Raw genomic sequence first — 27,822 nt, forward strand, 5'->3', positions numbered from 1 at the left:
AGATACCCCTATCCTCCCTAGTCCTATGCTTTAGAGAGACCCCTTATGCTCCTTCCAGAGCCATGAAGGCTACCTTGATTGCCTCAGCCCTGAACCCAGCCCAGCCTGGACCTGCTGGACAGGCCCAAGGGTGTGGTTCTAGGGATGGAAAGCAGGAGTGTGCTGAGTTTGAGGGGCCCACCCAGGTTCTGGGAGGGTCAGTCCAGGTGATGGCCACGAAGAGGGTGGCAGGTTTCTGTTTAAGTACCAAAAGCTCAGGTCACAGATGGCAGGGGGGCATAGGGTGGATAGAGGCCTGGACTGGAGGATGTGACGCAGAGCGGACGGAGAGCCTGGAGAAGCAGGTGCGATTGGACTGGGGGCCTGGAATGCCAGGCTCAGCTGAGCCCTTATCCTTAGGTTGGGTGGGCGGGGTGGAGGTGGGGTGGGGTGGGGGAGGGGTGGTGGACACGGTCAAACTTGGGTTTTCAGGGGCTCGGCAGAGCTACAGTGGGCAAAAGGGACTCACATTTTAGGTGAGAGATGTCTGTGGCTTACCTGGGGGTGGTTTGGGGGGTAGAAGAGGAGAGGGTGGTGTTGGGCCAGTTTTGAAGGTAGACCGGGATCTGTGGGGTCGCTGAGGCAGGGGCCACATGGTCAGCTTGGATGGGCTGGCCAGCAACCATGAGTGGCCCTGGCCTAAAACAAAGATCTGGCTTTCAACACCCTCAGAAGAGCAGCTGAAGCAGTTCTAGTGGATGAGACATCCTCTCTGGAGCCCCCCTTTACCCCCAACGCAATGGGAAATGTTCAGAAGTGGTCAAAGAGCCTGGCCTGCTCTGGCGTCTCAGGGTTGGGCATTTTGGTGTCATTGCTGATTGGTGGAGAGAAGGGGTGTGGACAGAGGTAGGGGAGCAGGAAGGCTGCCAGTGGCAGAGGGTGGAGAGGTCACCGAAGGTAACTGACAGAGAAAAAGTCACGGTGGTGTGGGCCTGCACCTTGGTAGCCCCAGCCCCTCTCACAGTTGCCCAGGCCTCGGGTCTGTGACAAATGCACAAGTAAGGTGCCCAGCCACAGGGTGAGGGTTTGCTCTGCCTAGGTTTCTTGTGCTCCTGGCCCATTCTGCTGAGGTGTAGCCCTTTCCCTGGGGTCCATTCAGTCCCTATCCTGTGGTCTGGGGTCTGCAGGCAGCAGAAATGAGCCATCCACCCGAGGTAGTTCCAGAAGTCCTTGGGTTGAGGTCCATGGCACCGGGGACGCAGCACCTATGATGTGTCCCTTGCCCCTTCAGCCTTCTCCAGTCCAGTCCCTGCCCTACCTCTGCCCCTGGGAAAGAAAGCTGCCTTCTGGGCTCAGCTGGTTTGGGGGTGGAGCTGCAGATGCGGGAGGGAGGACTGGGTAGGAGGAGGAGCTCCAGGCTACCACCCACTCTGTGCCCTGGGAGGGGCATAGCGGTTAGAGCCAACTGGGGCTAGGCTAGGACCTACTCAACTGTGTCCCTGGGGTAGAGACCAGTAGGGCCGGGTGGGAAGTCCAGGACACAGGGAAGGGGGACAGCGCAAAGGTATGACTGAGTCCTCCATAATCCACATTGTTCCCTGGGCCTGAAGTGTTGCATCCAGGTGAGGAAGCTCTGAGTGCCTTGAATGAAGGGCCCGTATTAGCATCAGGGATCAGAACCTGTCCCTAGATAGGCCTGCCCTGACTCCCCAAGTCCAGACCTCATGCCAGGAAAACGAGTCCCTGGTCTCCAAGCCCCACCCGGAGCAGGGTGACCACGCCCCTCTGCACTCCAGGCCCCGCCCCCAGTGCTGGGCCAGGTCCCTCGCAGCTTCTCTTGCAGGGCCCTGGGTGCCCCGGGGGGGCCCCCCCCACATCCCTGCGGTCTGCCGGGAGGAAGCGGCCCCCCTCCCCCACCGTGACTCTGCGCTTCCTGCCCCTGCCGGGGCGGGAGGGGACATTTCCCGTTCACACCAAAGTTTCCCTGGCGGCGCCCAGACTCGGGCTCAGCCGCTGCCCCTCTTGCCCATGGAGCCGGCTTTGGGGCCTGGGGTCCAGGTAACCAGCCAGGGAGGGCGTTAGGTTCCCAGGGCCAGGTAGGGCATTCTGCTTGTACTTGCGGGGAGTGTGCGTGTGCATGGGTCTGCCTGACCCATGGTGTGCATGTAGCACCAGAGCCATAGTCAGGGAAGGTCTCCTGGAGGTAGTGGCGGCTGCTGAGCTGAGAGAAGGTGGAAGGCAGAGGCCAGCCCAAGGCTTTGGATCAGGGGTGGCTGGAGGGTGGAAGGTCTTCAGCCCCAGCACCAGTGTGGGCCATGGCCACATCCCAGGACTGTGCACACTTAAGCCCCACCCTCCCCTGCCTATGTCAGGCTTGCCTGAGGCCCCAGGAGTTAGGGAGGTGGGAGCAGAGACTGGGGAAAGCAGACAGGGAGCCTGTGAGAGCTGTCAGCATGCGGGGTAGTCCTCTGATGCTGACCTTCCAACTTCCCATCCTCCTCCCCTCCCCGTCCCTCACTGTCTCCACCTGCACTGCCCTGCCTCCAACCCCTGTCTACCCCACGTCTACCTCCATTCGTTGCTGTCTACACCCCCTTGTCCTTCCCATGTGCACTGAACCCTCTCTGTCTCCCACCGCTCTTCCCCCCACTCCTTGGCCTGCAGAAGGACCTGGGCTACCTGCAGCAGTGGCTGAAGGCCTTCGTGGGTGCCTTCGAGAAAAGCATCTCGCTGTTCTCTCTGGAGCCGCGCAGGTGAGGCTGAATCTCCACGGAGGGCAGGGGCGGGGCAGGGAGACGGAGGGGCCTGGTGCCCTAGTGACCCCCCTCCCCGCAGGCCAGAGGAGGCAGGCGCAGAGGTGCCGCTGTTGCCGCTGGACGCGCTGCACGTGCTGGCCGAGCAGCTAGACAAGGGGGACCTGGAGCAGGCCCTGCTGCTGCTCAAGCTTTTCATCATTCTCTGCAGGTGAGTCCGTGTTGTTCTCGGCTCAGGGAGGTGGGGGGCAGCTTGGAACTGTGGGCCGAGGTGGGGCTGGCCTGTGCCTGTGACTTTTGTGACCTCTCTCCAGGAACCTGGAGAACGTAGAGGCGGGCTGGGGCCAGGTGCTGGTGCCCCGGGTGCTGGCATTGCTGACCTGGTTGACGGCAGAGGTGAGGTGGGCTCTACCCTGGGTGGGGAGGTGGTGGTAGGCGGTAGCCAGGGCCCAGCTAACCCCCTCCACCCTGTCCCCATACCTACAGCTGAAAGGAGCCCATGCATCACAGGAGGGCCGTGGGCCGCAGCTGGAGAACGTGGCCCTGCATGCCCTCCTCCTCTGCGAGGGCCTCTTTGACCCTTACCAGACCTGGCGGCGCCAGCATAGTGGGTGAGAGCCAGCCCACCGCAGAGGGGGCTCTACCCTCCAGCCACCCCTGATCCCCAGAGAAGGCTGGGGAGAGAATGGGGGGAACCGCTTTGGCCAAGGTGTGGAGGTGGGAGGGGGCACGGGTGTAGGCTGGTGAAGGAGGATGGCCAAAGAGGGGTGGGTGCCTGGCCTCACCCGGGCCCCTGCCCATCCCCCACCCCACCCCCAGGGAAGTCATCACTTCCAAGGAGAAGAGCAAATACAAGTTCCCTCCAGCTGCTTTGCCCAGTGAATTCAGCGCCTTCTTCAGAGGTCAGGCCCCGCCCCTTCCCCCCCCAAGGCCCCACCTGGCCCCGCCCCCAAACCTGAGCCCCTTCCTGCTGTCCTGCAGTTCCCCATCCCAGAGGCAGGATGGGTTGTGCTTAGTGGTGGCTGCAAACAGGGCTGGGAGCACCACGGGAAACTGAGGGGGGCCCCTGGCGCGGGGAGGGGCAAGGAGGACTTCGGGGGCAGAGAGGAGAGAAAGGGCACGTCGGAACAAAATGAGTAATTTCTTTTCTGGGATGGAGCGAAGGCCTCCCATAAGGTGGGGGAGATAAGTTTCCCTTCCCCCTTCCCCCCCACCTCTTGAGTCCCCGCAGCCACTTGGACCCCACTCTGATCTGGACCATCTGAAAACTCCCTGGTCCAATCCCTTTGTCCCTGCAGCCTCCACCCCTCTTCTAGGCAACGTCTACACTAAGTGTCTCTACTTCCTGCTCCCTCGGTCCTGGGGTCAGTTCCTCCAGGACCTGTGCCCCCTGGGAGCCCTCTTCTCTTAGGTCCCCTCTTTTCCTCTCATTGGAATGAGACTGGCCAGGACCTTAGATGGGACAGGGCAAGGTGTGCCTGGACAGGGGCAGGCCAGGCTTGGTAAAGTGGTGGCCTGTGGGGACAGAAAGTGTCTAAGTGTCTCTGGGATGTCCCGTGGAACTGCAGGCCTGGCATCTGGAGCAGGGGCTACAGCCCCAAGAGAGGAGATGCCCCTGGGGAACTCCCTGCCTCCATTGTCCCACAACCTGAATGCACTTCCCAGCACAGACTGGATTTTGTTCCCGTTGCCCTAAACCCCTCACTGGTGGCCTGGCACCTCCGGATCAGATCCTGCTCCTCCCACAGCCTCCCTTTCCAGCCCCACTTGCCCTCTGCACCCGGTCTGCTAGTCCTGGAATGCGACTAGTTACCACGTCTTTTCCTACCGTCTCCTTTCCCTGCCCAGGCCACCTGCACTTTCAAATGCCCTGTGTCCAGGGAGCTGTCCCACCCCATCCCACGTAAATCTAGTGAGCCCTGCCCTTGCCCCACCCCCGCCCCCCGCCATACACACCACTCATGTGACCCAGGGCTGGTCCTTTCTGCTCTCTGGGTTTCATTCTGTGGCCTGGCATCCTGTCCAGCTTTGCTGGAGCAGGGCCAGGTGGGCCTCCCACATATGAAGCTGTGAAAGCCCCTAGAAGTCCCCAGCAGGCGCATGGGTGGGGGTGGGGGGGCATCTGTATGGTAGATACAGCAAAGTCCCCGGAGCAGGTCACAGGAAGCTCCAACCGTCACAGGGTAGAGGGACCAGATTTGTATCTGAGAAACTAAACCCTGGGTTGCCATGGGGAAGCGGGGTGGGGTGTGTGTGTTTACCCTGGGGTCCCCACATTGGGGATTAAGGATCTGGGGAACTGGCCAGGCTCTCCGGGCAGGACCACGTCCCTTCAAGCTCCCCAAAGAAGGGCTGTGTTGTCCCTAGACACCCTGGCACAGAGCCATGGCATCTTAGACCCCCCAAGTACAGAGCCAGGTCTTTTCTCTCAGACCCAGCCCCCTACCCCCACCCCAGGGCACCTGCAAGCTTGGTGACATTGTCCTGTCCTGCCCACTCACCCTATCCAGAGAGCCTGCAGGATGCAGATGGCTTGCCTCCCGTGCTGCTTTTGCGTCTCGTCCACCTCTTTGGTGCTGTCCTTGCAGGAGGGAAGGTAACCCAGGAAGAGCCTGTGGACCAGAGGGTGGCCATCTCAGGGTCTCTGCTGGTTGAGCGCCTTGACCATTGCCATCTCTGCCCACACCTGCAGGAGAACGGGCAGATGGCTGTGAGCGCCGGCTCTGTGCAGGGCCTGTTGGGTGTGGTACGGGGCTGGGACCATGGGCCAGCCCAGGACCCCCGCCTAGTGCCCCTGGCACTGGAGGCACTAGTGGGTGCAGTACATGTCCTGCATGCCAGCCGCACACCCCCTCGTGGGCCAGAGCTCCGAACCCTGCTTGAGGGCTACTTCCGCATCCTTAATGCCGACTGGCCGGCGGGCCCAAGCCCAGGCCCTGAAGAGGCCCTTGTCACCCTACGGGTCAGCATGCTCGGTGGGTATGGGCTCCCAGGCTCTTGGGGAGGTGGCTCTAGCAGGGAAAGGTCTAAGTGACGATGGAAGGCAGGACTGGGAAGCACGGGAAGAAGGTTTAAGGCCGAGCGGAGGTGTTGCTGACAAGGGATCGAGCGGGGCTGACCCTAGACCCCTCCACAGATGCCATCCCCATGATGCTGGCATGTGAGGACCGGCCGGTGCTGCAGGCCACCTTCCTCAGCAACAATTGCTTTGAGCACCTTACTCGCCTCATCCAGAATAGCAAGGTGGGCTGGGCCCGGCTGGGGGGGAGGGCCTGGAACCCAGAGGCTGCTGAGCCACTTCTGGGGACCGAGCTGCTGCTGAGCAAACCTGAGCTGGACTTGGCCGGGGTGTGGCTGGTGGGATGGCCTAAGGCTCAGGATGGCTCTGCATGCCATAGGAGGGGGATGTCCTGGAAGGACCGGAGCTGCCCTGGCCCCTGGTCCCTCTTTCCCCAGCCCCAAGTCCGAGGGCAGGAAGAGGGCTCAGCTGTTTTAGATACAGTACCTTCTCCTGCCCACTTATCTGCTCCACCCTCCCCGACTCTGTTCTGAGCAGGGGATGGGCAGCTCAGATTCCCCCATTCTTCTTAGTGCCTGGTGGGGCAATCGGCCTGGGGCACACAGAGCCTTCCCTTGGGGTGGAGCTCTAGCAGCCTCCCCAGGTCCTGCTCTAACCCCACCCCTCCCCCCATCTTCCTCCTCTTCTCTCTCCTCTGCCTCCTATATCTTGTGCCTTCCCCCTTCCCCACAGCTGTACCTGCAGGCCCGGGCGCCCCCTGAGGGGGACAGTGACCTGGCTACCCGGTTACTGACCGAGCCCGATGTCCAGAAGGTACCACCTTGGGGCTGACCAGCTCAGGCACTCACCTCCCTGGGTCCCCACCCCCTGTGGCTCCCTCTCTAAGCCTTTCCTGCCTATGCAGGGGGAATGAGCAGACATGTGTAAGGTCTGGTGTGGCCTAGCAACAGGGCTGGGTCCCCCATGCTATCTCGCCCACCTTCCCTATCCTTATCCTAGGGAATGGGCAGGAGTGTTCTGTGCCCTGCCTAGTATTTGTATGGGGAGCTAGAGTTTGGCTTTGCCAGGCTGGAAGGAACCTTCGAAACTCAACCACCTACCCCCATTCCCAGAAGCGGAGACTGAGGCCCAGATACTACTGGATTTGGCTGTAGTCACTCACAGAAAAGGAGGTCCCCCACATGGGGCCATTTCTTTCCATGGGTCCTTGTCCCTGCCTTAAGCAGGTTACTGGGAGTCCCTTGTCCCCTTATGATGTGCTGCCTGCCTCACCTTGCATGAGGGCTGTAGGAGGCTGCAAGCTGTCAGTTAGGGGCTCTGTGTGGAGAGCCCTCTCTCTGGTGGTTTAACACCTGGGCCCCAACCTCTAGAGTCTCCCAGCTTTGTCTTTATGAGGCAGCCCCCTGTGGCCATTACACTTGCCTATTTTCTGAGAGCCTGCATATCTATTCATCTACTAAGCAGGCAAGGCAGGTGAGACCCCCGGTTTTCACAGATGAGAAAAAAATTGAGGCCCAGAGAGGGGAAAGAGGTCGTGTGAAGTCACTTGGGGAGTCAGGCCCCATGGAGCCCAAATACAGCCTAGCCCCTGTTGACAAATTCTCCAAGCCCTGCTGACCCCCTCAGCCCTCAGGGGTGGGGCAGGGCGAGTGAGCAGCGCATGCTTCTAGCTGTCAGGTTCAGCCAGGGTGAGCCTCAGTGTCTCCACCTGGATCTAGGGGCAAGGGGCAGGGTAGGACTCAAAGGTCTCGAAGGTTCTTCCGGTTCTAACATCCTGTGATTGATGGTCCCTAAATTCCCCAACCCCCTATCAATCATCATGGGTGATGGGGCACTTGCCTGCCTGCACATGTGTGTCTAGATTGGGTGGGGATGGGTGGGGGCCCGTAAGCCTACCAGACACAGGGGCATAAAGAGTTATGGCGAGAGGGTCCCCTGTTGATGTGTCCCAGTGAGGCACTTCCTGGTCTTGGTTTCTTCCTGGCTTCTTTGTCAAAGTGGGCCTTGCCGAGCTCCTCAGAGGGGGCCCTGGGGTAGGGTGAGGGTCATAACAGCTCAAGCAAGGAGGAGGAGGCCTGGTACCTCTACTCCCAAAGCCTCCAGCCAGCTCAGCTATGTGCCTTGGGGCACCTGCTCCTGGCCCTACACCGGGAGCAGGGGGCTGCCAGCTGTGACCCCCTGGCCCCCAGTTCTTCTGACTGACCCTCCCCACCCCAAGGTACTGGACCAGGACACAGATGCCATCGCGGTGCACGTAGTCAGAGTACTTACCTGCATCATGAGCGGCTCTCCCTCAGCCAAGGTGAGGACACGGCGTTCTGGCTGTGGTAGGGGTGGGGGATGGCAGTTAAGCTGACCGCGTGCCCCCAGAACTAGTCTGGTTGGTGGCTGTTAGAGCAAGGGAGCTGGGGAGGTGACCGTCTTGCCCTCTGGGGTGCAGCTCAGCCCACTGGGCAGACATGGTCATTGGTCAGTGCTGGCAGCTGGATATCCTGGGTCAGGGAAGCACTAGGGAGGATACTTGTGGGCTAACCACCATCTAGAGCCTTCTGAGGGGGACCCTTGCCCCCACATCCACCCACAGCCCCTTTCCCTTGCTAGCACTGCAACCCAGAGGCAGAGCCGGCGGGGGAGCCCTGGAAGATGACGCTTCCTCCAGGGTTTCCGTGGGGTGTGTTTGCCCCGGGGCCCACACACATGCTCACTTTTTCCCCACACAACCCTGCACAGGAGGTGTTTAAAGAGCGCATTGGCTACCCTCACCTGCACGAGGTTTTGCAGAGCCAAGGTCCCCCCACCCATCGGCTGCTGCAGGAGCTACTCAACATGGTGAGGGCAGGGGCATTTTGGCGTCAGGGTCCCAGAGACGGTCAGGACTGAGGGTTTCCCTGGAAGGGGAACTCTCCACCCTGGGGACTGTGTTGGCTGTGGGCAGTACATAGTGTGACCTGTGGCCTGAGCACATGTGTCAGTTGCACTGGGGTGAAGATTCTGGTACGTGTGAGCAAGCCCCAAGATCATCCTGGGAACACGCCATTGGGGCGGGCCAACCCAGACCAAAAGCCAAGGCTCGGGAATTAACGGTGCTCGTCCTGGACTTCCCTGAACTTTCCTGAACCTCAGATCCGCCCCGTGAGCAAGATGGGGTAGCACGTGTTGCTTTCCCACGCCGAAGGCAAATCCACTGAGGCCGGGGAGTCCCACTGTTGGCAGGGTGGCCCGTCCCATGCCAGCTGCCCAGGAACTATGCCGTTCTCTCTCCCCATAGGCTGTGGAGGGGGACCACAGCGTATGTCCACCACCACCGATCCTGAACGAGCAGCCCGTGCTGATGCTGATGCAGTGGCTGCCGGCCCTGCCCACGGCGGAGCTGCGGCTCTTCCTCGCACAACGCCTTTGGTGGCTCTGCGACAGCTGCCCCGCCAGCCGCTCCACGTGTGTGCAGGCGGGTCTGGTGGGCTACCTGCTGGAGACGCTCAGCACGGGGGTCGCCCTGGGGGTCCGCTGCCAGGAGCAGCTGTTGGCGCTGCTGCAGGCATTGGGCCGTGTGTCTCTGCGGCCCTTGGAGCTTCGTTGCCTGCTGCGCCCCCCGCCAGGGCTGGACTCGGGGCCGGGCGGAGCCGAGGCTGGGAATGCCCGACACGCCGGTGCCATCATTCGTGCGTTGTCGGGCATGGCCCGGCACCGGGGCCCTGCACGAGCCCTGCACTACTTTGACCTCACGCCCAGCATGGCCGGTATTATGGTACCCCCCGTGCAGCGATGGCCAGGACCCGGCTTCACCTTCCATGCCTGGCTCTGTCTGCACCCCACGGCTGCAGCACCTGCCCCGGCCCCGGCCCCCTCACGGCCCCTCCAGCGGAAGCAGCTGTACAGGTGGGTAACTTCCAGGGACCGGGTGCAGGGCCAGGGTGAGGAGAGCAGCAGGCATAACTGGCTTGGCCTCCCCCCAGCTTCTTCACCAGCAGCGGCTCAGGGTTTGAGGCCTTCTTCACGGCAGCTGGGACACTGGTGGTGGCCGTGTGCACCCGGAAGGAGTACTTGACCATGAGCTTGCCTGAAGTGTCCTTTGCCGACTCTGCCTGGGTGAGCCTCTACCCTCTTATGGTCCAGGGGGAGTGGGCGGAGGAGGCCCCCAGTGCCAGCCCACGGCTTGATGTTGTGGCTTCTGTTCTAGCACTGCGTGGCCATTGTCCATATGCCTGGGCGCCGGCCCTTCAGCCAGAACCTGGTCCATGTCTACAAAGACGGCCATCTGGTCAAGACAGCACCCCTCCGCTGCCCCTCTCTCAGTGAGGTGTGCCAAGCAGGGTTTGGGGAGGCCTTGGGTAGCGGGAGCGTCTTGGATAGGGTGAAGCCTGCAGCCCCTGTGTCCCCCACCCCCACCCCACATAGACCTCAGACTTCAGCCTCTGGGGTCTGTGCAGCCTTGGGGGTCACTGTGAGGAACCGGATGCAGGTGGAGCCCCAGGCTCTGCTGTGACCTGACCACTCCCCCAACCCTGGCCCCGCAGCCTTTCTCCTCCTGCTGTATCGGCTCCGCTGGGCACCGCACAACGACCACCACCACGGGGCTGCCTCCGCCACCAGTCCCCGCTGCCCTGGCTCACACTCACCCCTCCCTGTCCCGCTCCCAGTCGGTCCCGGCTACCGCAGGGCTTGGCTGGGGGTCGGGGCTGGTGGCCCCCCTGCAGGAGGGCAGCATCAGCTCCACCCTTGCAGGCACACAGGACACTCGGTGGGGCAGCCCCACGTCTCTGGAGGGTGAGCTGGGAGCCGTGGTCATCTTCCACGAAGCCCTGCAGGCAGCGGCCCTGCGGGCCCTGAGCACCTTGGGTATGCATCACCTGCCACGCACCGGCCCAGCCCCACCCCAGACGCGGCTGGTTGGGGCTCATGAAGTGCCCTGGCCAGAGACTAGGGGTCCAGGAGGGGAGGGAGAAGGTGTCCCTAGGCATATATGTCCTCTGGTCGGACAGAGAAGAGGCGGGCTCTGGATGGGGTTTGGCCAGAGGCCCAGCCAGGCCTGAAACCCCCTGCCTACCCCCCAGGGCCCAATGAGATGGCACCCTTCAAGCCCGAGGGGGAACTACACGAGCTCAGCACCAAGCTGCTCCTCCATTACTCACCTCAGGTACTGGGTGGGAGGCAACTGGCTCGCCCCTGCCGCCGTCCCCCTGTGGCTCCCACGCTCTGTGTGCCGCCTCGTCTCTCAACTGACCCTTGCCGCCTGCCCGCAGGCCTGTAAGAACAACATCTGCCTGGACCTGTCTCCTGGCCACAGGCTGGATGGCCGCCTGACAGGCCACAGGGTGGAGACCTGGGACGTGAAGGTGTGTGTGCCCATGCGGGCAGTGTGTGCAGAGAGTGTAAACACAGGCACGTGTGTGTGTGTGTGTGTGTGTGTGTGTGTGTGTGTGTGTGTGTGCAGGGTGGGCTGGGAGGTCTCTGGGAGAAAAGCTCTAGAGAACAAAACTCCCCTGGACCCAGGTTCCCAGACTGGAAGGTCTGCTGGGGTGGAACGGGGCAGGAAGCGACAGGCAGCTGCCCTCACACGGCCAGCCCTTCCCCTAGGACGTGGTGACTTGCGTGGGAGGCATGGCTGCCTTGCTGCCCCTGCTGGAGCGAGTGGCCTCACAGCCCCAAGAGGCCGAGGCGGGTCCAGCCGAGACACATGACCTCGTGGGGCCCGAACTGACCTCTGGCCACAACACCCAGGGCCTGCTTCTCCCACTGGGCAAGTCCTCCGGTAAGCGGCCCTGGTGCCTAGGTTGGGGTGGCGAGGAAATCTTGCCATGACAAGGAGGCCAGAGTGCTTGACCGCTGGCAGGCCCTTGACACACATCTGTCCCCTTCCTGGTGGCGGGTAGAAGAGCGCATGGAGAGGAATGCAGTGGCCGCCTTTCTGCTGATGCTGCGGAACTTCCTGCAGGGCCACACGGTGAACCAGGAGAGCCTGGTGCAGTGCCAGGGGCCTGCCATCATCGGGGCCCTGCTGCGCAAGGTGGGGCAGGCGGGGAGGGGGCTGCCCTATCTGACCAAGTGGACTGGGTGGGGGGACTAGGAAGGGGAAGCTGAGTCTGTTGAGGAGAGCCTCCTGGGAGAGGCGGTGGCGTCTGAGTGGGGCCTTGCCAGGCGTGGCAGGATTTGGCTGATGGTCTGGTGGAAGCATCAGCACCTGCTGGGGCTGGAGACCTGCATAGCAGGCTGGGGGCCTTGCGCCTCAGGCAGTGGGGAGCCGGCAAAGGGTTCCGAGTAGGCAGGATGCTCGTGTCCATCCGCCTGTGCAGGGCAGGGTGGGTACCGGGAGGCTCAGGAGCACGCAGCCAGGGCCTGCCACCTCACCCTGGCTCCTTCCACCCCAGGTCCCCAGCTGGGCCATGGACATGAATGTGCTCATGTCTGCCCAGCTGCTGATGGAGCAGGTGGCAGCGGAGGGCAGTGGGCCCCTCCTGTACTTGCTCTACCAGCATTTGCTCTTCAATTTCCACCTGTGGAGCCCCAGTGACTTTGCTGTGCGCCTGGGTAGGTGTGGGGCCTTGGATGAGGGACGCCACTGGGCAGGGTGGGGGTAGAGGTTCTGAGAAGTTCTAGCCCCGCTTCGGGTGACTTGAGGGGACCTGTGGCATGTGAGGGGAACATGGCCCTGTCCTGGAGGGATAGCTGAAGGGGCTCAGCTCAGCCTGGTGGCCTGAGGCCTCTGGTGATGCCCGCTCAGGCCACATCCAGTACATGTCTAGCATCGTCCGGGAGCACAGACAGAAGCTGCGGAAGAAGTATGGGGTTCAGTTCATCCTGGATGCGCTGCGCACCCATTACAGGTGAGGCTGCGGGGCTGACACAGCTGCCTCTGGCCTTGCGGACGGGGTCGACCCTCCCCCCCACCCCCCTCCAGCTCACCTGCCCACTGCCCTCCCTGTTCTCTCCCCTCCGCTGCCCTGCCTTCTCCTGGCCCTGGGTGGCTGCGCTTGCCGGGACCGGCCCAGCCCACAGCGGGAGCACCCCCTAGCGGCTGACGACGTGCGCACAGTGCAGACCTCACTCCTCGGCCTGGTGCGGGAGTTCCTGGTCCGGAGCTCCGCCACTGATCACTTGCAGGTCACGCTGAGCTTTCTGGCGGCTACAGGCGATGATGGCCAGGTAGGCTGGAGGCTGTTGAGGGTGAGACTTAGGTGCGGGGTGGAGTGTGGGCCGTGTTGTGGGGAGCGGCCGGCCCAGAATGAGGCTTTGTGTCACTTGCTGTGTCCCCAGGTGGCGGGTGCTCTGGACCTGCTGCTGGCACTGCTGCAGGGCTCACCAGCACAGGAGGCTCTGGCTATCTTCCTGTTGGAGCAGGGGAACCTTGAGGTTTTGCTGGCACTGCTGGTGCAGCCAAGGTCACTGCCCCTGCTGCCCGACCGAGTCTGCAAGGTACACCGAGCCCACCCCCCCCAGCATCCGTTTGACATGGCCCCTGCCTGAGGGCCAGGGAGGTGTGACTTCCCCTCCTCCAGTAACTCCTTCCCCAGTGATAACAAACCCCCTGTGACGCTTAACCCCCCGCCCCCCCCGCCCCCCCCGCCCCAGATCCTGCGCAGATTGCAGCAGAACGAGCGCTTACCTGAACGGAGTCGCCAGCGGCTCCGGCTGCGAGAATACGGTCTCCAGGGTCTCATCGCCTGCCTGCCGGAGGGGGCTGCTTCGCCCCAGCTCTGCCAGGGCCTCTACAAGCTATTCCTGGGGGCAGGTATATATCTCAGTCGGGGCCAAGAGGCAGGCCAGGCGGAAGGGTGTGATGGATTCAGGAAACAGGGCAGGTGGACATAGGAAAGGTGTTGGTACAGGGGCCAAGGCTGAGCCAGCAGGGCTGGGGTCAATCCCTCAGAGCCTTCCCGGGGTCAGTCCCTCAGAGTCTCTCTGGCCATCTTCCCAGACTGCCTGAACCTCTCAGATCTGTTGGCTGTGGTGCAGCTGTCCCTCCAGGCTGACCTCGGCGTCCGCCTGGACGTTTGTCGCCAGGTGAGTATGGGAAGTGAAAGCTTGCGGAAGAGGGGGCTTCTATCCTGGGGGCTTCGCTTTACCTTCCTGTGAGGAGCGCTCTCTGGAGGCCTCCCCCCTGCGAAGGCCCTAGGACGGGAGTCTGGGGGGCAGATTGCTGGATGAGTCTCTCACTTGTGCCCTGGCCCGGCAGCTTTTCCACCTCATCCACGGACAGCCAGACGTAGTGCAGCTGCTGGCCCGGCAGGCCGGCTGGCAGGACGTGCTGACCCGGCTGTACGTCCTGGAGGCTGCCACAGCTGGCGGTCCCCTGCCCTTTCCCCCAGAGACACCCACATCCCCAGAGCCAGCCTTATGCAAGCCACCCACCGAATCACCTGAGTCTTCGGATGTCTTCCTGCCCTCGGAAACCCCCAGCCCCGACCCTGACAGCTTTTACCACGCTCTCTCTCCATTTTGTACACCCTTTGACCTGGGCCTGGAACGGGCCAGTGTGGGTTCGTGCAACAATGTGGGCAGTGGCGGTGGCAGTGGGACTCTTACTCCGGCCAGCCAGCCTGGCACACCTTCCCCACTGGATGGGCCCCGGCCCTTCCCTGTGGCCCATGGCCGCCATAGCTCTAGTCTCTCCAACGTGCTAGAGGACGGCAGCCTCCCGGAGCCCGCCACCAGTGGGGATGATACCTCAAATACCAGCAACCCACAGGTGAGGCGGGTCCGCTCTCTGCCACTGCGGCACTCTAAGGGACACCTCTGGGACACAGCGCAGGCAGTATAGACTTTCCAGAGGTGGGGTCTTGTCTGACATCAGGGCTATAGGTGCTGGTCAGCCCTGGTGCTGCGGCCTCATTGCTGTCATCTGCAGTTGTGTTCCCGGGGTAGGGGGTCCTAGAACGGGACAGACGATGCTGAGCCAGAGTGGAGGCGCCAGCCAGGCTTTGGAAAGTCCTCAAGAGAGCCTGTAGGGCAGACACTTCACAGGGCCTGTGGGCATTATAGTTCTAAGGAATCTGCCTTGGGTTTCCGGGTTTGGGCATGGGTCTCTGCTTATTCTATGGCATTCCTCCAGAGAATTCCAGTATGGTTCTTGGGCCTGAGATTGCCGTGGGGCAATTTGTGAGCCAGCTCATCTGTTCTTAGGAGTCCTTGGAACCCCAGGATTCTGTCTAGAATATTCAGGTAGTGGCTAAGGCCCCTGCGCCATTCTTCCAGGCCCCAGGGTGTCTGCTGGCTGAATGCTCTGCCTCCAGCTGTCCCTACTAGTGGTCGGCAAGGCAAGGGGTGCTCGGCAGGGATAGTGTAAGAGCCAGTGCCTCCCTCCCACCCCCGCCCACACCCCCACACCCTTTTGTGCCCACAGCAAACCCCTGAGGAGGAGTTGTGCAACCTGCTCACCAACGTGCTGTTCTCGGTGGCGTGGCGGGGCGTGGAAGGCAGCGATGAGGCCGCCTGGCGGGAGCGTGGCCAGGTCTTCTCGGTGCTCACCCAGCTGGGCGCCTCAGCCACGCTGGTGCGCCCGCCAGACTGCATCAAGCGCAGGTGAGGAGACAGCTTGGCAGGGCGAGGGGCCTCTGGGACGCCTGAGGGGAAGCAAGACAGCCAGGCGGACACCTGAGTCCCTTGCCCACCCCCAGCCTCCTGGAGATGATGCTGGAGTCAGCCCTGACCGACATCAAAGAGGCCCCTGCTGGGGTCCTGGCCAGCCTCACCCAGCAGGCGCTTTGGCTGCTGCGCCTGCTGCAGGACTTCCTGTGCGCCGAGGGTCACGGTAATCAGGAGCTGTGGAGTGAGAAGGTGCGACAGCTCAGGGGCCTGTGAGGGCCACATGAGTCCGCGTGTTCACAGGAGCCTGCAGGCATCCGGCGTGGGAGGTGGGCGAGTGCACACGTGCACTCACGGGTGCGTCAGAATGGTGTCTGTGTGTGCAAACCCTACCTGGCCCCCAGACTTAAACCCTACCTTGCTCCCTCCCGGTGGGCTTCTGGCTTCCTCTGGTGGTGGCTGCCTGGAATGTGTTGGGCTGTAGCTCTTTGAAGGCGTGTGCAGCCTGCTGGATCGCATGGGAGCCTGGCCACACCTGGCCAATGGCACAGCAGATCTGCGAGAGATGGCACAGATTGGCCTGCGCCTGGTGCTTGGCTACATCCAGCTGGAGGACCCGCAGGTGAGCACGGGGTGGGTTGGGGTCTGGCAGCGGCAGGCGTAGGGAACTCGGGGTGTGCCTGGACGCCACCCACACCCGCTTCCGCCCACAGCTGCACGCCCAGGCCTATGTGAAGCTGCACTCGCTCCTGCAGACAGCGGTGCCCATGCGGCGCGAGGAGGCCTGCTACGTGCTCTCCAAGCTGGAGTCGGCGCTGGCGAGGGCGCTCAACACCCCCACCTCAGAAACGCCCACCGAGGAAAGGGAGCCCTCAGCTGCAGCTGCCGCAGCCACGGAACGCTGCTCGTGGCTGGTGCCACTGGTGCGCACGCTGCTGGACCGTGCCTACGGGCCGCTGGGGCTCCAGTGGGGGCTGCCTTCCCTGCCGCCCACCAACGGCAGCCCCACCTTCTTCGAGGACTTTCAGGCCTTTTGTGCCACACCTGAATGGCGCCACTTCATCGACAAGCAGGTATTTGGAGGTGGGGGCCAGGGAAGAGAAACGGGGGGGCTGGGAACCCACATAGAGCGCTGGTGTCCTCTCCCTGCCCAATCCTTCAGGTGCAGCCCACCATGTCGCAGTTCGAAATGGACACCTACGCCAAGAGCCACGACCTCATGTCAGGCTTCTGGAATGCCTGCTACGACACGCTCATGAGTAGTGGACAGCGGCGCCAGAGGGAGCGGGCACACAGTCGTCGGGCTTTCCAGGTGTGCAGCCTGGGGCGGGGGTGGGGAGCTGCTCCACTCCTGTGCCCAGAGGATAGCTGGTGGGACAGCGTGAAGAAACCCAACGGGACAGGAAGCCGCCGGCGGGACTGACCCATTCCTCCACCCCCACTCCCCAGGAGCTGGTGCTGGAACCAGCACAGAGACGGGCACGCCTGGAAGGGCTGCGTTACGCGGCGGCCCTGAAGCAGCAGGCAGCGCAGCACTCCACGGCTCTGCTCCACTGGGGGGCGCTGTGGCGTCAGCAATCCAGCCCCTGTGGGGCCTGGGCCCTTAGGTGGGCGGGGCTCGGGTAGAGGCCGGGAGGGGCGGGGCTCCGGGAGGGACCTGGACAGCGAGACTGCGTTTGGGGTGAGGCCTGGGAGGAATCGGGGCTTCTACAGACTTCTGTGCCCACCCATGACCACCAGCGGTGGGTATCTGCAGAGACCCACCGTTTCCCCGCTGGAAGTTGTCCAGTGCCGAGACATACTCGCGCATGCGTCTGAAGCTAGTGCCCAACCATCACTTCAACCCTCATTTGGAAGCTAGCGCCCTGCGGGACAACCTGGGTGAGAGAGGGTGTTCTGAGCTGGATCTGCCCAACCTCAAAAGCCCTGCCCCGCCCAGCTCTTGCTGAGCACCCTTGGGCCTGTTGCAGGTGAGGCCCCCCTGACACCTACCGAGGAGGCCTCGCTACCTCTAGCAGTCACCAAGGAGGCCAAAGTCAGCACGCTGCCAGAGGAGCTTCCGGAAGACCAGCTCGGCGAAGATGAGCTGGCCGCGCTGGAGACTGCGTGAGTGGGGCTTGGAGAGAGCTGACCAGGAGTGGGGGCAGGAGTCTGTGCCAGGGCTAAACACCCCGAGCGGGGTGTCCAAAATCAGGTGGGGGGTTGGGGAGAGCTGTCTAGCAGAATCGAGAGTGACTCTTTCATAACTAGACACCCCCGGGCAGGACTGAGACACACAAACCAGACCAGCATGGGGGCCCCCAGAACAGGGGGAGCCAGGGGTGGGAGTTGGTGTCATGGCCAGACATTTAGGGGCTCTGGTTTGGGGTGGGGACTGGGGTCAGTGGGCACTGGACCCCAGACAGTTCCTCCCTGTCCTCTGGGAAGCATGATAGTATGTTCCTCATGACGTGACAGCACTTGGGGAGTCTGGTCCTTGGGCTTATTCGGAAGGCGGCGGGGGGGGCGGTCCTAGAGCCTTGAGCCTGAACCAGGTGCTGGCCCCCAGGATGCAGGCAGCAGAACTGGACGAGCAGCACGAGAAGCTGGTGCTATCAGCGGAGTGCCAGCTGGTCACAGTGGTGGCTGTAATCCCAGGGCTGCTGGAGATCACCACGCAGCACGTGTACTTCTACGATGGCAGCGCAGAGCGTGTGGAAACTGAGGAGGGTGTGTCCTACTGGAGCTGGTTAGAAGGGCGTCAGGGGATGGCTTGCCTCTGGCGGGGCAAGGGTGAGTGACTCCTGCCCCTGATGTCTGTCTGCACAGGCATCGGCCACGACTTCCGGCGCCCACTCGCCCAGCTGCGTGAAGTCCACCTGCGGCGTTTCAACCTGCGCCGCTCAGCCCTTGAGCTCTTCTTCATCGATCAGGCCAACTACTTCCTCAACTTCCCGTGCAAGGTGGGCGGGACCACAGCCTCGTCTCCTTGGCAGGCCCCCAGGCCCCAACCCTGCCTCATCCCACCCCACACCCAGGTACGGAACCAGGTGTACTCGTGGCTCCTGCGCCTGCGCCCCCCAGCCCAAGGCTACCTAAGCAGCCGCTCCCCCCAGGAGATGCTGCGTGCCTCTGGCCTCACCCAGGTGAGAGGCCTCAAGTGTGGGGGGCGGGCAAGGTCAGAGCCCTGCGGTTGGGAGGAGTGCCGGACAGCCCAGCTGGCTCACCTCTTGCCTGCCCCTGCCCCTGCCCCCCAGAAATGGGTACAGCGTGAGATATCCAACTTTGAATACTTGATGCAACTCAACACCATTGCAGGGCGGACCTACAACGACCTGTCTCAGTACCCTGTGGTGAGGGTCCACTCCTTACCTCCGCCCCTACCCCTCTGGTCTGCCAGCCCTGGTTTGCCCCAGTGTAGGTGCTGTGGGGGCGGGGCGGGGGGGGGTGCCGCCTGACAGCTGGCTTCTGTTCCCTGCCCCTCCTCCCGACACACCCACACCCACTCTCCACCCTCCCCCGCTGGCCTCTCTTCTCCCTGAAGGGAATCCTGTTTATATGGACTGTCTGTCCTGCTTCCCTGGGGTCCCTCTAAGTGGTGTGCCCCTACCTGGGGGCTCTGCCCATCTTCCTGAGGGTGAGGGTGAGGGTGGGGCAGGCTGGGCAGATAGGCCATCAGGACCCTCATGCAGCTCCTTCCCTGGGTGGGTGGCCAGTTCCCCTGGGTCCTGCAGGACTACGTGTCCCCAACTTTGGACCTCAGCAACCCGGCCGTCTTCCGGGACCTGTCCAAGCCCATCGGTGTGGTGAACCCCAAGCATGCCCAGCTCGTGAGGGAGAAGTGAGCGTGTGGGCAAGACCGGGCTTGGGGGCTGGGATGGGCCAGGGCAGGGCTTCTGCTGACTCTCCCGCTACCCTCGGCTGCAGGTACGAGAGCTTCGAGGACCCTGCGGGCACCATCGACAAGTTCCACTATGGCACCCACTATTCCAATGCGGCGGGTGTGATGCACTACCTCATCCGCGTGGAACCCTTCACCTCCCTGCATGTCCAGCTGCAGAGTGGCCGGTGCGGCCCGGGGGGTGGCTGGCAGGTGGTAGGGGTGAGGGTGGCTTGCTGCAGATGGGGGGAAGAGGCAGGTCCTCCAGGTATCCTGGGCCCTTCGGCTCCCTTCGTTTCCCCAGCGTCACGCTCGCCCTCCCTGTCCCCACCCTCCCCACCTCACCTTGGCCTGTGCCCCTCCCCCAGCTTTGACTGCTCCGACCGGCAGTTCCACTCAGTGGCGGCAGCCTGGCAGGCCCGCCTGGAGAGCCCCGCCGACGTGAAGGAGCTCATCCCAGAGTTCTTCTACTTCCCCGACTTCCTGGAGAACCAGAACGGTAAGAGCTGGTGCGGGGCCGGGAGGCCTGGGCACGGAGCACGCAGGCTGGGGGTGGCCAGGGAGCAGGTGACCGTGAGACAGCTGACCTCCCTGCCAGGCTTCGACCTGGGCTGCCTCCAGCTGACCAACGAGAAGGTGGGCGATGTGGTGCTGCCGCCATGGGCCAGCTCTCCTGAGGACTTCATCCAGCAGCACCGCCAGGCTCTGGTGAGGAGAGGAACACAGGCGGACAGCCAGGGTTGAGGGTCAGGGGTGGGGGTGGGGGGGTCAGCCGTCCCTGGACTGACCGGCCCCGTCCCCACCCCCAGGAGTCGGAGTATGTGTCTGCCCACCTGCACGAGTGGATTGACCTCATCTTTGGCTACAAGCAGCGGGGACCGGCCGCGGAGGAGGCCCTCAATGTCTTCTATTACTGCACCTATGAGGGTGGGCATGCGCTGGACTCAAGTGGGGGCTGGGGCACAGGAGAGGAGGGCTGAGGGCAGAGGGCAGAGAGGGAGCCCTGACTGCTCTGCCTACCTGCCCAGGGGCTGTGGACCTGGACCACGTGGCGGATGAGCGGGAACGGAAGGCTCTGGAGGGCATTATCAGTAATTTTGGGCAGACTCCCTGTCAGCTGCTAAAGGTAAGGCCAGCTTGGAGATTAATGGTCAGATATGGGGTGCCTGGGTGGCTCAGTCAGTTAAGCGTCCGACTTCGGCTCTCATGGTTCATGAGTTCGAGTCCCATGTCTGGCTCTGCACTGGCAGTGCGGAACCAGCCTGGAATTCTCTCTCTGCCCCTCTCTCACTTGAACACGTGCACACAATGTTTCTCTCATTCTCTCTCTCAAACTAAATAAATAAACTTAAAAAAAAAAAAAAAAAAAAGAGGGGCACCTGGGTGGCTCAGTCGGTTAAGCATCCGACTTCAGCTCAGGTCGTGATCTCATGGTTCGTGAGTTCAAGTCTCACGTCAGGCTCTGTGCTTACGGCTTGGAGCCTGGAGCCTGTTCAGGCTGTTCTGTGTCTGTCTCCCTCTCTCTCTGCCCCTCCCTTGCTCATGCTCTGTCTCTCTCAAAAATAAATAAACATTAAAAAAAAAAAAGATAATGGTCAAGGATGTTCATGCCATGGTACTGACCGGGCCACTTGTCCACAGGAGCCACATCCAGCTCGGCTATCAGCCGAGGAAGCAGCCCAACGCCTTGCACGTCTGGACACTAACTCACCTAGTATATTCCAGCACCTGGACCAGCTCAAGGCCTTCTTTGCGGAGGTGAGGGGAGGCAGGGCTTCATCTTCCTACTCTGTGAAATGGGTTTAACTCCACTGTCCTTACGAACTTCTTGGGGCAGATGGAAAACCTAAATCAAGACCACTGGTGTTAGACACCTTTGGAAAAGAGGTAACAGGAAAGGAATGTGGGAGTGGGAGTGGGGCACCTTCTTTGCCAAGGCCCGGACAAGGTGTTGACTCGCCTAACCGTCTCTGAAAACCTTAGGGAGACCAGAAGTAAGGGTCTTGGCCTTGGATGTTTCTTTCCTCACCTTCATGCTTACATCAGAATGCCTCCCGGCCCGACGTTGTTAGTTTAGTTTATCCTCTCCTGCTGCCCGCGGGCTTGGGAATATGAAGTAACAGTAACAGGATTGGAGGACCAAGGTTGAGACCAAGCTTGAGATTCTGAAGGACCATCCTTGTCCGTCCCTGCATCTCACTTACTTTCTGAGATGCCCTCCTGAAAGCCCACTGATCTCTCTTGACTGTTTCTCAGAGGGACCTCTGCCTCTATGATGCCTAGTCTGTGGCCACTGGGGGTTGAGAGGAGAGGAAAGAATGGCAGCCCAGGCTGTAGGTACGGGAGTGGGGCACCCGGCTGACCACGCAAGCATAGCTAGCCTGGTACTCTTACTCTGTAGGTCATCAGTGATGGCGTGCCCCTGGTACTGGCCCTGGTTCCCCACCGGCAGTCCCACTCCTTCATCATCCAGGGCTCCTCAGACCTGTTGGTAAGTGCACCAGGCAGAGCCCATCTTAGCTGCACCCCTCACTGACTCCGCCCCACACCCACCTCTGCCCCCTCTTGCCCACAGGTGACCGTGAGTGCCAGTGGGCTGCTGGGCACCCACAGCTGGTTGCCCTACGACCGTAACATAAACAACTACTTCAGCTTCAGCAAAGACCCCACCATAGGCAACCCCAAGTAGGACACAGGGATGTGGGCAGGGGTGGGCTCTAAATACCCTGTCCCCTGACTCATCTTCCCACCCAGCCAGAGCGTGGGCCGGTGGCGGGGTCTGGCCTAGGTCTCTGAGGGCCTGGGTCTTCTTGGCCTGGCCTCACCTGTCATCCCCCTCACTGGGTCAGGATGCAGCGACTGCTGAGTGGCCCGTGGGTGCCAGGCAGTGGTGTGAGTGGGCAAGCCCTGGCAGTGACCCCCGACGGAAAGCTGCTGTTCAGTGGTGGCCACTGGGATGGCAGTCTGCGAGTGACCTCACTATCCCGGGGCAAGCTGTTGAAGCAACTCAACCGCCACCTTGGTATGGGCAGCCTTGGAGGTGGGGTGGTGCGGGTGGGGGTAGCTGGCCAGGGGGGGTGTGACTACTCTGTTCCATTTGTACCCTCCCCTCCCTATGCAGATGTAGTGACCTGCCTTGCATTGGACACCTGTGGCATCTACCTCATCTCAGGCTCCCGGGACACCACGTGCATGGTGTGGCGGCTCCTGCAGGAGGTATGCTGGGTGGGCAGCCCCGTGGGGCCCCCGTGAGTCCAGACCTGCCCTTCTCTCTGCTACCGTGAGCAAGCCTGGGGCTCCACGACCCTCCAGCTCTCTGGCTTTGGACGAGGCCATCACTTTCCTGAGCCTTAGCCTTCTCACTCAGGGGCCAGGGTAGTGAGATGTCCCCAGTTCTGAGCCAGCCCTGGCTCCCTACAGGGTGGTCTCTCGGTGGGACTGGCATCAAAGCCCGTGCAGGTCCTCTACGGGCATGAGGCTGCAGTGAGCTGTGTGGCCATCAGCACTGAACTCGACATGGCTGTGTCTGGATCTGAGGTGTGTGTGGGCCTGTGCCCAGGGGAGGCCAAGTTTGCTAGGCAATGCCCCTGGAGATTAGAGACCCCTGCCCAGCACCCTAAGCTGCCTTCCTGCAGGATGGAACTGTGATCATCCACACTGTACGCCGTGGCCAATTTGTGGCAGCACTACAGCCCCCAGGGGCCACGTTACCCGGACCTGTGTCCCACCTGGTGCTGGGGTCAGAGGGCCAGATTGTGGTACAGAGCTCGGCGTGGGAACGTGTTGGGGCTCAGGTATGGAAAAGGGGTGCTCAAACAAGAAAGGGGCAGTTGGTGTTCTGTCCTTGCTGACACCTCTTGCTTCTTCCAGGTCACCTACTCCTTGCACCTGTACTCAGTGAATGGGAAGTTGCGGGTTTCGCTGCCCCTGGTAGAGCAGCCCACAGCCCTGGCAGTGACAGAGGACTTTGTTCTGCTGGGCACAGCACAGTGTGCCCTGCACATCCTCCACCTGAACAAGTGAGTGCCACTGTTGATGAGTTCACGGGTCCTCAGGGTGGTAGTCACCGTAAGAAGACACTAAGAGGTGCTATCCCCCAGCCCACCCCCACCCCTCTCTGGTGTGTACCCACAGCCCCTTACCTGTCTGTGGGCACATTCTTCATGGCTGTCTCCTGTCCCACAGTGGGCAGAGAAGGTACCTGGGAGAATGAAGAGACACAAAGCTAACTTGCACTTGAGAGCATATCCCTCCCTCCCTGCAGACTGCTCCCAGCTGCGCCTCCTCTACCCATGAAGGTGCCCATCCGAAGTGTGGCTGTGACCAAGGAGCGCAGCCATGTGCTGGTGGGCCTGGAGGACGGCAAGCTTATCGTGGTGGGCGCGGGGCAGCCCTCTGAGGTGAGGATAAGGGCAGGGCGGGCCTCGATCGGGGCGGGGGGCCGACAGTCCTGGCCCACTTCTCCCCGATCCTACTTCCCCCAGGCGCGCAGCAGCCAGTTCGCGCGGAAGCTGTGGCGGTCCTCCAGGCGCATCTCCCAGGTGTCCTCAGGGGAGACAGAGTACAACCCTGGAGACGCGCGCTGACAGCCGTCACGCAGGCTCCTCCCCCGGCGGGCCCCGCCCTTGGAGGCCCCGCCCAGGAGTCGGCGGGAACCCGGAGGAGGAGGAGACCAAGAGGCCGCGGCCGGGGGTCGGCCCGGCTCCGGGGGTGGGCGGGACCCCACCCCTGCCCAGCTCAGGGATTGGTGGGCGGTTCACTCCAGGAAGTCCCGCCCCTCGCCGGCAGAGGGGCCGTCCGGAGTCTGGCACTGGCCTCAGCGGCAACACAGCACTTTTTTGCACAGTGTGGGGCGGGAGCCTAGGCTCTCCAGCCCCGCGTCCCGGCAGAGCACGGGGACCGGACTGTGGCCTTAATCTCTAAAGGCGGCCCCTCGCTCTCCCGGTCTCGGCAATAAACCTGGCCTGGTTTTGTAGCTGCTTCGCCTCCGAGTATGCATGCGCGCGGCGTCTCCGCCTGCCTAGGCCACCGTCCGGGCCTCGTGTCCCCCTGGCCCGTAAGCCCACCAGGGCGACTCGTTCCCTCCGCGTGGCCTCCGTTTCTCCAGCCGCGCCGTTCCGGCCCCTGTGGGCCTCAGCCACCGTTTCTCCCCTGCGGATGGCTCCCAGCTCTCAGCGCGCTCCCGCAACACCTCCGCACGTGTGCGCGTCCCTGCGCGGGGCGGGGCGGGGCTAAGGACGGCCACGCCCCCGCGCGCCCCCGCGCTCGGGCCTAGGCGGCTCCTCGGCGGGACCGCCCGCCTCGCGCCGGAGCTGGCCTCCCCAGGGTCTCCACGCAGCCGTCCTGGCTAGCCCATGGTAGCCTGGCAGCGCGGAGCTCCGAGCCCCGCCAGCCCGAGTGGATCCCGGGAGCCTCCGAGGGACGGCCGCTCCAGGTCAGGAGAGGGGTGGGGACAGAGCCCCGGTCTCCCTGGACCGGGAGAACCGAGGGCTGCTTTTCTGTTCCCCCACCTCGAGGCCCGTGATCCTGCGGATGTCGCCCGTCGTGCCGGCGTCCGTGTGGGCATGTGCGGGCGTATTTTGTGGTCTGGAGGTGCGCGCGCGCGCGCGCGTGTGTGTGTGTGTGTGTGTGTGTGTGTGTGTGTGGAGGTGGGGATTGGGGAGAAGCAGCTCCAGCCCCGCAGCAGCGCGGGTGGGGGGTGGGGGTCGAGCAGACACGGGCCTGGCTGTGGCTAGGCGCTCTAGTCACGGGCCCACCTGCCAACCAGGATCCGGGAAGGGCCCCTTATATGGTAAGCGACCCAGTTGTACAAGCCCCACATGTGGCAAGGGCCACCGCCGTCTCTATCCCAGACCCACTTGCACACTGGGTGGGGAAGTGAGTTTGGAGACAAGGCCGGATGTGGTGGTGGATGTCGGGGAGTTAGAGGGCCTTCCCCCAGGTTTCTTGTCCATGCCTTCCCGGCAACATCCCTCCTCAGCCCAGAGGAGGCTTCTCTTACCCAGACCTTAGGAAGCGCGTCCCAGCAGGATCCGCCCCGTGGTCTACATGGGTCCTGGGACTGAGTAGTCCTGGCCTTGAGGTTTCTAGCCTCAAAGGCCTCTCAATTCCCAGATGAGCAAGGACAAGGGGGCCTCTGAGCCCATATACTCTGCCCTTGCTGAACCCACCAAGGAACCTTCCTGTCCAGTTTCTGAGCAGGAAGTGAGGGTTAGATACCGATCCTGGAGAAGTGGGGCCACAGTCGCGCCAGGGAGCCCTGTTTTAGAGACTTAGGGTGTGGGGTTCCCAGGCTCATGCTGAGAAGTCTGGGGGAGATTCCCACTAAGCAGGCCTCTGGTCTGGCTTTGGCTGAGGTGGGGATGGGAGTCGCTCGTCCTCCAGTGCCATCCCTGGACTCAGACCAGGGGGGTTGCTAAGGTCTTTGAGATAGGGAAGTTTCCAGCCTGCTCTCCTCCATTCTGAGCTGCCGGCTCCTCTAGCTTTGGCCAGTGGGGGCTTAGCTCTGTCAACCCCACCCCCACCTGACACCGGCGGAAACTGGTCCAGGTTGGTGAGTGGGGAAGTGGAGGGGGCGGTGGTAACCAGCCCTGGGGTGAATCAGGATGGAGTGAGCCAAGAGAGGGGGACGGAGTCTACCAGGGGACTCCTGACATCAGGCCTGAGGAATTTCTCCCGTCTCGCTACACATAGCCCCTTTTGGACTCCGAGAAGTGTCCCAGCTCCTTTGCCTGAGTGTTGGAATGACACTCCAACATCTTCTCCAAGAGATGCAGTCCATGGGAGCACTGCTAGCCAGCAGAGCCATGCTTCACAACTCCAGCCACAGGGAGGGTAAGCTCCACGTGGGTAGGTAACTGTCATTCGAAGTTTGGGGGCACTGGGTAGGTGGGTAGGTCACACACAAGTCCAGTTACAAGTTCTGGAGTCCCTGTACCTTGTGCCTTGCCTGCACCGGATTGTGGAAATAACTGGCCTCCAGGCAGAAGTGAGCAGCAGCATTTACTTGACTTCCAGCTCAGCTTTATTTTGTACAAATCTCCAAGGTCTCATGTGCAGAAAAGCCCCCGTCGGGACCACCATGAATCCATTTGCTCTCCCGGACTTGGTGGCAGAGACAGGACACACAGTCTAAAGCCCCAGTAGACAGAGGAAGTAGAACAGGAGCCAGGAAAGGGAGAGACTGGAAGAGATAAAGGAAGTCTTCCCCAAGTAGGCGGTACCTGCCAGTGTGTCAGATGGAGAGGGTACAACCACAAGAGCAGACGTCTGGAAACCTGGGAGAAGGGTACACCTGGGAAGGGCTAGGTGTCCAAGAGTGGCGAGCAGAGGGGAGGATGCGAGAGATGGCCAAGCAGCTCCTGATGCCATGCTATGCGTTTTTGACTCTACGTAGTAGGGACTGTTGTTTCAAACCTTTTGGGCAGCAAAGTCTAAGTGAGGCTACCCAGGGATCCTAGCCTTGATTCCTTGCCCTTGATCCTGTTTGTCCTTTCCTCTACAGATAAGACCTGGAGGGTACAGGGCAGGGACAGGGAAGAGGTATGGGGAGGGGGAGCCCTGGCCCCCAATACCTCCTCCCCATTCCCTCCTGAGCCTCCAGGGGCCTCAGGCAGCATTATCCCTGTCTACTGTGCCCTCCTGGCCACTGTGGTCCTCGGTCTGCTCGCCTACGTGGCCTTCAAGTGGTAAGTAGTCTGGGCACTGCCCTGTGGCACACCCTCCCCAGCTGGACTCCCAGCTAGCTCCCTCTGTCTCAGTGAAGGCTGGAACAGGTTGGCGGGTCCCCCTGCTCCCCACAGCTGGCGCTCCCATAAACAAAGACAGCAGTTGGCCAAAGCTCGGACTGCAGAGCTGGGGACCTTCGATAGGGACCAGAGGCACGGAGACAGCATTGTTTTCCTGGACAATCCTAGCGGTCAGGAGCCCTGCGCCCCCAGTCAGGGTGAGCCCCCTTTCCCAATCTACAGACTTTCACACCTGGCTGTGCCATAGCACCCGGCCCACCTGACCCTGTTGTGCCCCTCACGTCTCCCACCCTAGGGCCACATCCTGAGCTTGGCTGCCGCCTCTACCTTCACCTCCCTCAGCAGCAGCAGGAGGAAGTGGAGCGGCTCCTGGAAGTCTCAGGCGAACCTGACAAGGGCTGGCAGGGTCTGGCGGGCCGCCTGGGCTACCAGACTGATGCTGTGGAGGTCATGGCCCAGGACCAGGTGCCAGCCTACACCCTGCTGAGGGACTGGGCTGTCAAAGAAGGCAGCGGTGCCACTCTCGGGGTGTTAGAGGACGCCCTGGCTGCCATGGGCCGCGAAGACGTGGTCCGGGTTCTGCGCCCCCCAGCTGAGGGCTGCTCTGTGGTGTGAGCGGTGCCGGCACAGCCCGGCCGCTCAGGGAATCTGCTTCGGTGCTTTTCCTTTCTTCGGCTTCCTGGCACTGGTGGCCTCAGCCTGCCTTGCTCTGGGGGAACAGAAGATCCGGCCACCACTCAGCTCCCCTTGTCCGGCCTTCCTCCAGGACAGGGACCAGGATGTGGGGGGGTCAGCAGTGAGGGGTGGTCCTGCCCTCCTCCCTGCCCCACCTCCCCTCACTTAGCCTCAACTGGTTTTTCTATTTTTGTATCTCGTATTAAAGGCAACTTTGGACTACCGTGCCGCCTCTGACTCCTTGGGCCTGAGAGACAGTGGGTTGCTAGG

General features: G+C 62.2%; 2 protein-coding genes across 8 annotated transcripts in view; both read left to right on the forward strand.

Moving 5' to 3' along the window:
- Positions 1-24,104, forward strand: part of NBEAL2 (neurobeachin like 2) — a 29,751-nt gene extending 5,647 nt beyond the window's left edge. The window contains exons 2-55 of one of the 7 annotated variants that reach the window (XM_060630862.3): positions 2,644-2,732; positions 2,815-2,943; positions 3,047-3,128; positions 3,219-3,343; positions 3,552-3,634; positions 5,243-5,328; positions 5,425-5,707; positions 5,869-5,975; positions 6,484-6,564; positions 7,970-8,053; positions 8,482-8,580; positions 9,020-9,627; positions 9,705-9,837; positions 9,929-10,048; positions 10,266-10,587; positions 10,803-10,885; positions 10,992-11,084; positions 11,326-11,500; positions 11,622-11,755; positions 12,117-12,276; positions 12,470-12,572; positions 12,738-12,891; positions 13,003-13,161; positions 13,318-13,477; positions 13,664-13,749; positions 13,922-14,434; positions 15,089-15,267; positions 15,363-15,522; positions 15,755-15,892; positions 15,984-16,343; positions 16,433-16,582; positions 16,720-16,877; positions 17,027-17,151; positions 17,241-17,376; positions 17,819-17,979; positions 18,079-18,212; positions 18,288-18,395; positions 18,507-18,602; positions 18,966-19,090; positions 19,177-19,317; positions 19,498-19,628; positions 19,728-19,837; positions 19,939-20,056; positions 20,158-20,255; positions 20,771-20,887; positions 21,531-21,620; positions 21,705-21,814; positions 21,979-22,151; positions 22,251-22,345; positions 22,550-22,666; positions 22,765-22,923; positions 23,000-23,148; positions 23,394-23,529; positions 23,614-24,104. In XM_060630862.3, coding sequence (XP_060486845.3) covers positions 2,644-2,732; positions 2,815-2,943; positions 3,047-3,128; positions 3,219-3,343; positions 3,552-3,634; positions 5,243-5,328; positions 5,425-5,707; positions 5,869-5,975; positions 6,484-6,564; positions 7,970-8,053; positions 8,482-8,580; positions 9,020-9,627; positions 9,705-9,837; positions 9,929-10,048; positions 10,266-10,587; positions 10,803-10,885; positions 10,992-11,084; positions 11,326-11,500; positions 11,622-11,755; positions 12,117-12,276; positions 12,470-12,572; positions 12,738-12,891; positions 13,003-13,161; positions 13,318-13,477; positions 13,664-13,749; positions 13,922-14,434; positions 15,089-15,267; positions 15,363-15,522; positions 15,755-15,892; positions 15,984-16,343; positions 16,433-16,582; positions 16,720-16,877; positions 17,027-17,151; positions 17,241-17,376; positions 17,819-17,979; positions 18,079-18,212; positions 18,288-18,395; positions 18,507-18,602; positions 18,966-19,090; positions 19,177-19,317; positions 19,498-19,628; positions 19,728-19,837; positions 19,939-20,056; positions 20,158-20,255; positions 20,771-20,887; positions 21,531-21,620; positions 21,705-21,814; positions 21,979-22,151; positions 22,251-22,345; positions 22,550-22,666; positions 22,765-22,923; positions 23,000-23,148; positions 23,394-23,529; positions 23,614-23,715 — 8,127 coding nt within the window. In that variant the 3' untranslated portion in view covers positions 23,716-24,104. Of the gene's footprint in view, positions 1-1,878; positions 2,038-2,643; positions 2,733-2,814; positions 2,944-3,046; positions 3,129-3,218; positions 3,344-3,551; positions 3,635-5,242; positions 5,329-5,424; positions 5,708-5,868; positions 5,976-6,483; positions 6,565-7,969; positions 8,054-8,481; positions 8,581-9,019; positions 9,628-9,704; positions 9,838-9,928; positions 10,049-10,265; positions 10,588-10,802; positions 10,886-10,991; positions 11,085-11,325; positions 11,501-11,621; positions 11,756-12,116; positions 12,277-12,469; positions 12,573-12,737; positions 12,892-13,002; positions 13,162-13,317; positions 13,478-13,663; positions 13,750-13,921; positions 14,435-15,088; positions 15,268-15,362; positions 15,523-15,754; positions 15,893-15,983; positions 16,344-16,432; positions 16,583-16,719; positions 16,878-17,026; positions 17,152-17,240; positions 17,377-17,818; positions 17,980-18,078; positions 18,396-18,506; positions 18,603-18,965; positions 19,091-19,176; positions 19,318-19,497; positions 19,629-19,727; positions 19,838-19,938; positions 20,057-20,157; positions 20,256-20,770; positions 20,888-21,530; positions 21,621-21,704; positions 21,815-21,978; positions 22,152-22,250; positions 22,346-22,549; positions 22,667-22,764; positions 22,924-22,999; positions 23,149-23,314; positions 23,530-23,613 lie in introns of those variants that run through there. The other 6 variants (XM_060630861.3, XM_060630860.3, XM_060630865.3 and 3 more) reach the window with 6 other exon arrangements.
- Positions 24,105-24,216: 112 nt separating this feature from the next.
- Positions 24,217-27,776, forward strand: LOC132678497 (death domain-containing membrane protein NRADD-like). Its single transcript, XM_060630867.3, has 5 exons — positions 24,217-24,563; positions 25,823-25,963; positions 26,634-26,817; positions 26,932-27,074; positions 27,173-27,776. The coding sequence occupies exons 2-5, from the start codon at positions 25,873-25,875 to the stop codon at positions 27,490-27,492; spliced, it is 738 nt and encodes a 245-aa protein (XP_060486850.1). The 5' UTR covers positions 24,217-24,563; positions 25,823-25,872; the 3' UTR covers positions 27,493-27,776.
- The last annotated feature ends 46 nt before the right edge of the window (positions 27,777-27,822 follow it).

This window comes from Panthera onca, chromosome A2 (assembly GCF_046562875.1).
Source record: "Panthera onca isolate mPanOnc1 chromosome A2, mPanOnc1 haplotype 2, whole genome shotgun sequence".
Classification (NCBI taxonomy): Eukaryota; Metazoa; Chordata; class Mammalia; order Carnivora; family Felidae; genus Panthera; species Panthera onca.

What these genes read in the sequence shown, in the direction of transcription:
- LOC132678497 (XM_060630867.3), top strand. Translation starts at nt 25,873, where the DNA reads ATGACACTCCAACATCTTCTCCAAGAGATGCAGTCCATGGGAGCACTG. An exon ending in CAACTCCAGCCACAGGGAGG is followed by an intron (nt 25,964 to 26,633) that starts GTAAGCTCCACG and finishes TTTCCTCTACAG; the next exon opens with ATAAGACCTGGAGGGTACAG. An exon ending in GCCTACGTGGCCTTCAAGTG is followed by an intron (nt 26,818 to 26,931) that starts GTAAGTAGTCTG and finishes TGCTCCCCACAG; the next exon opens with CTGGCGCTCCCATAAACAAA.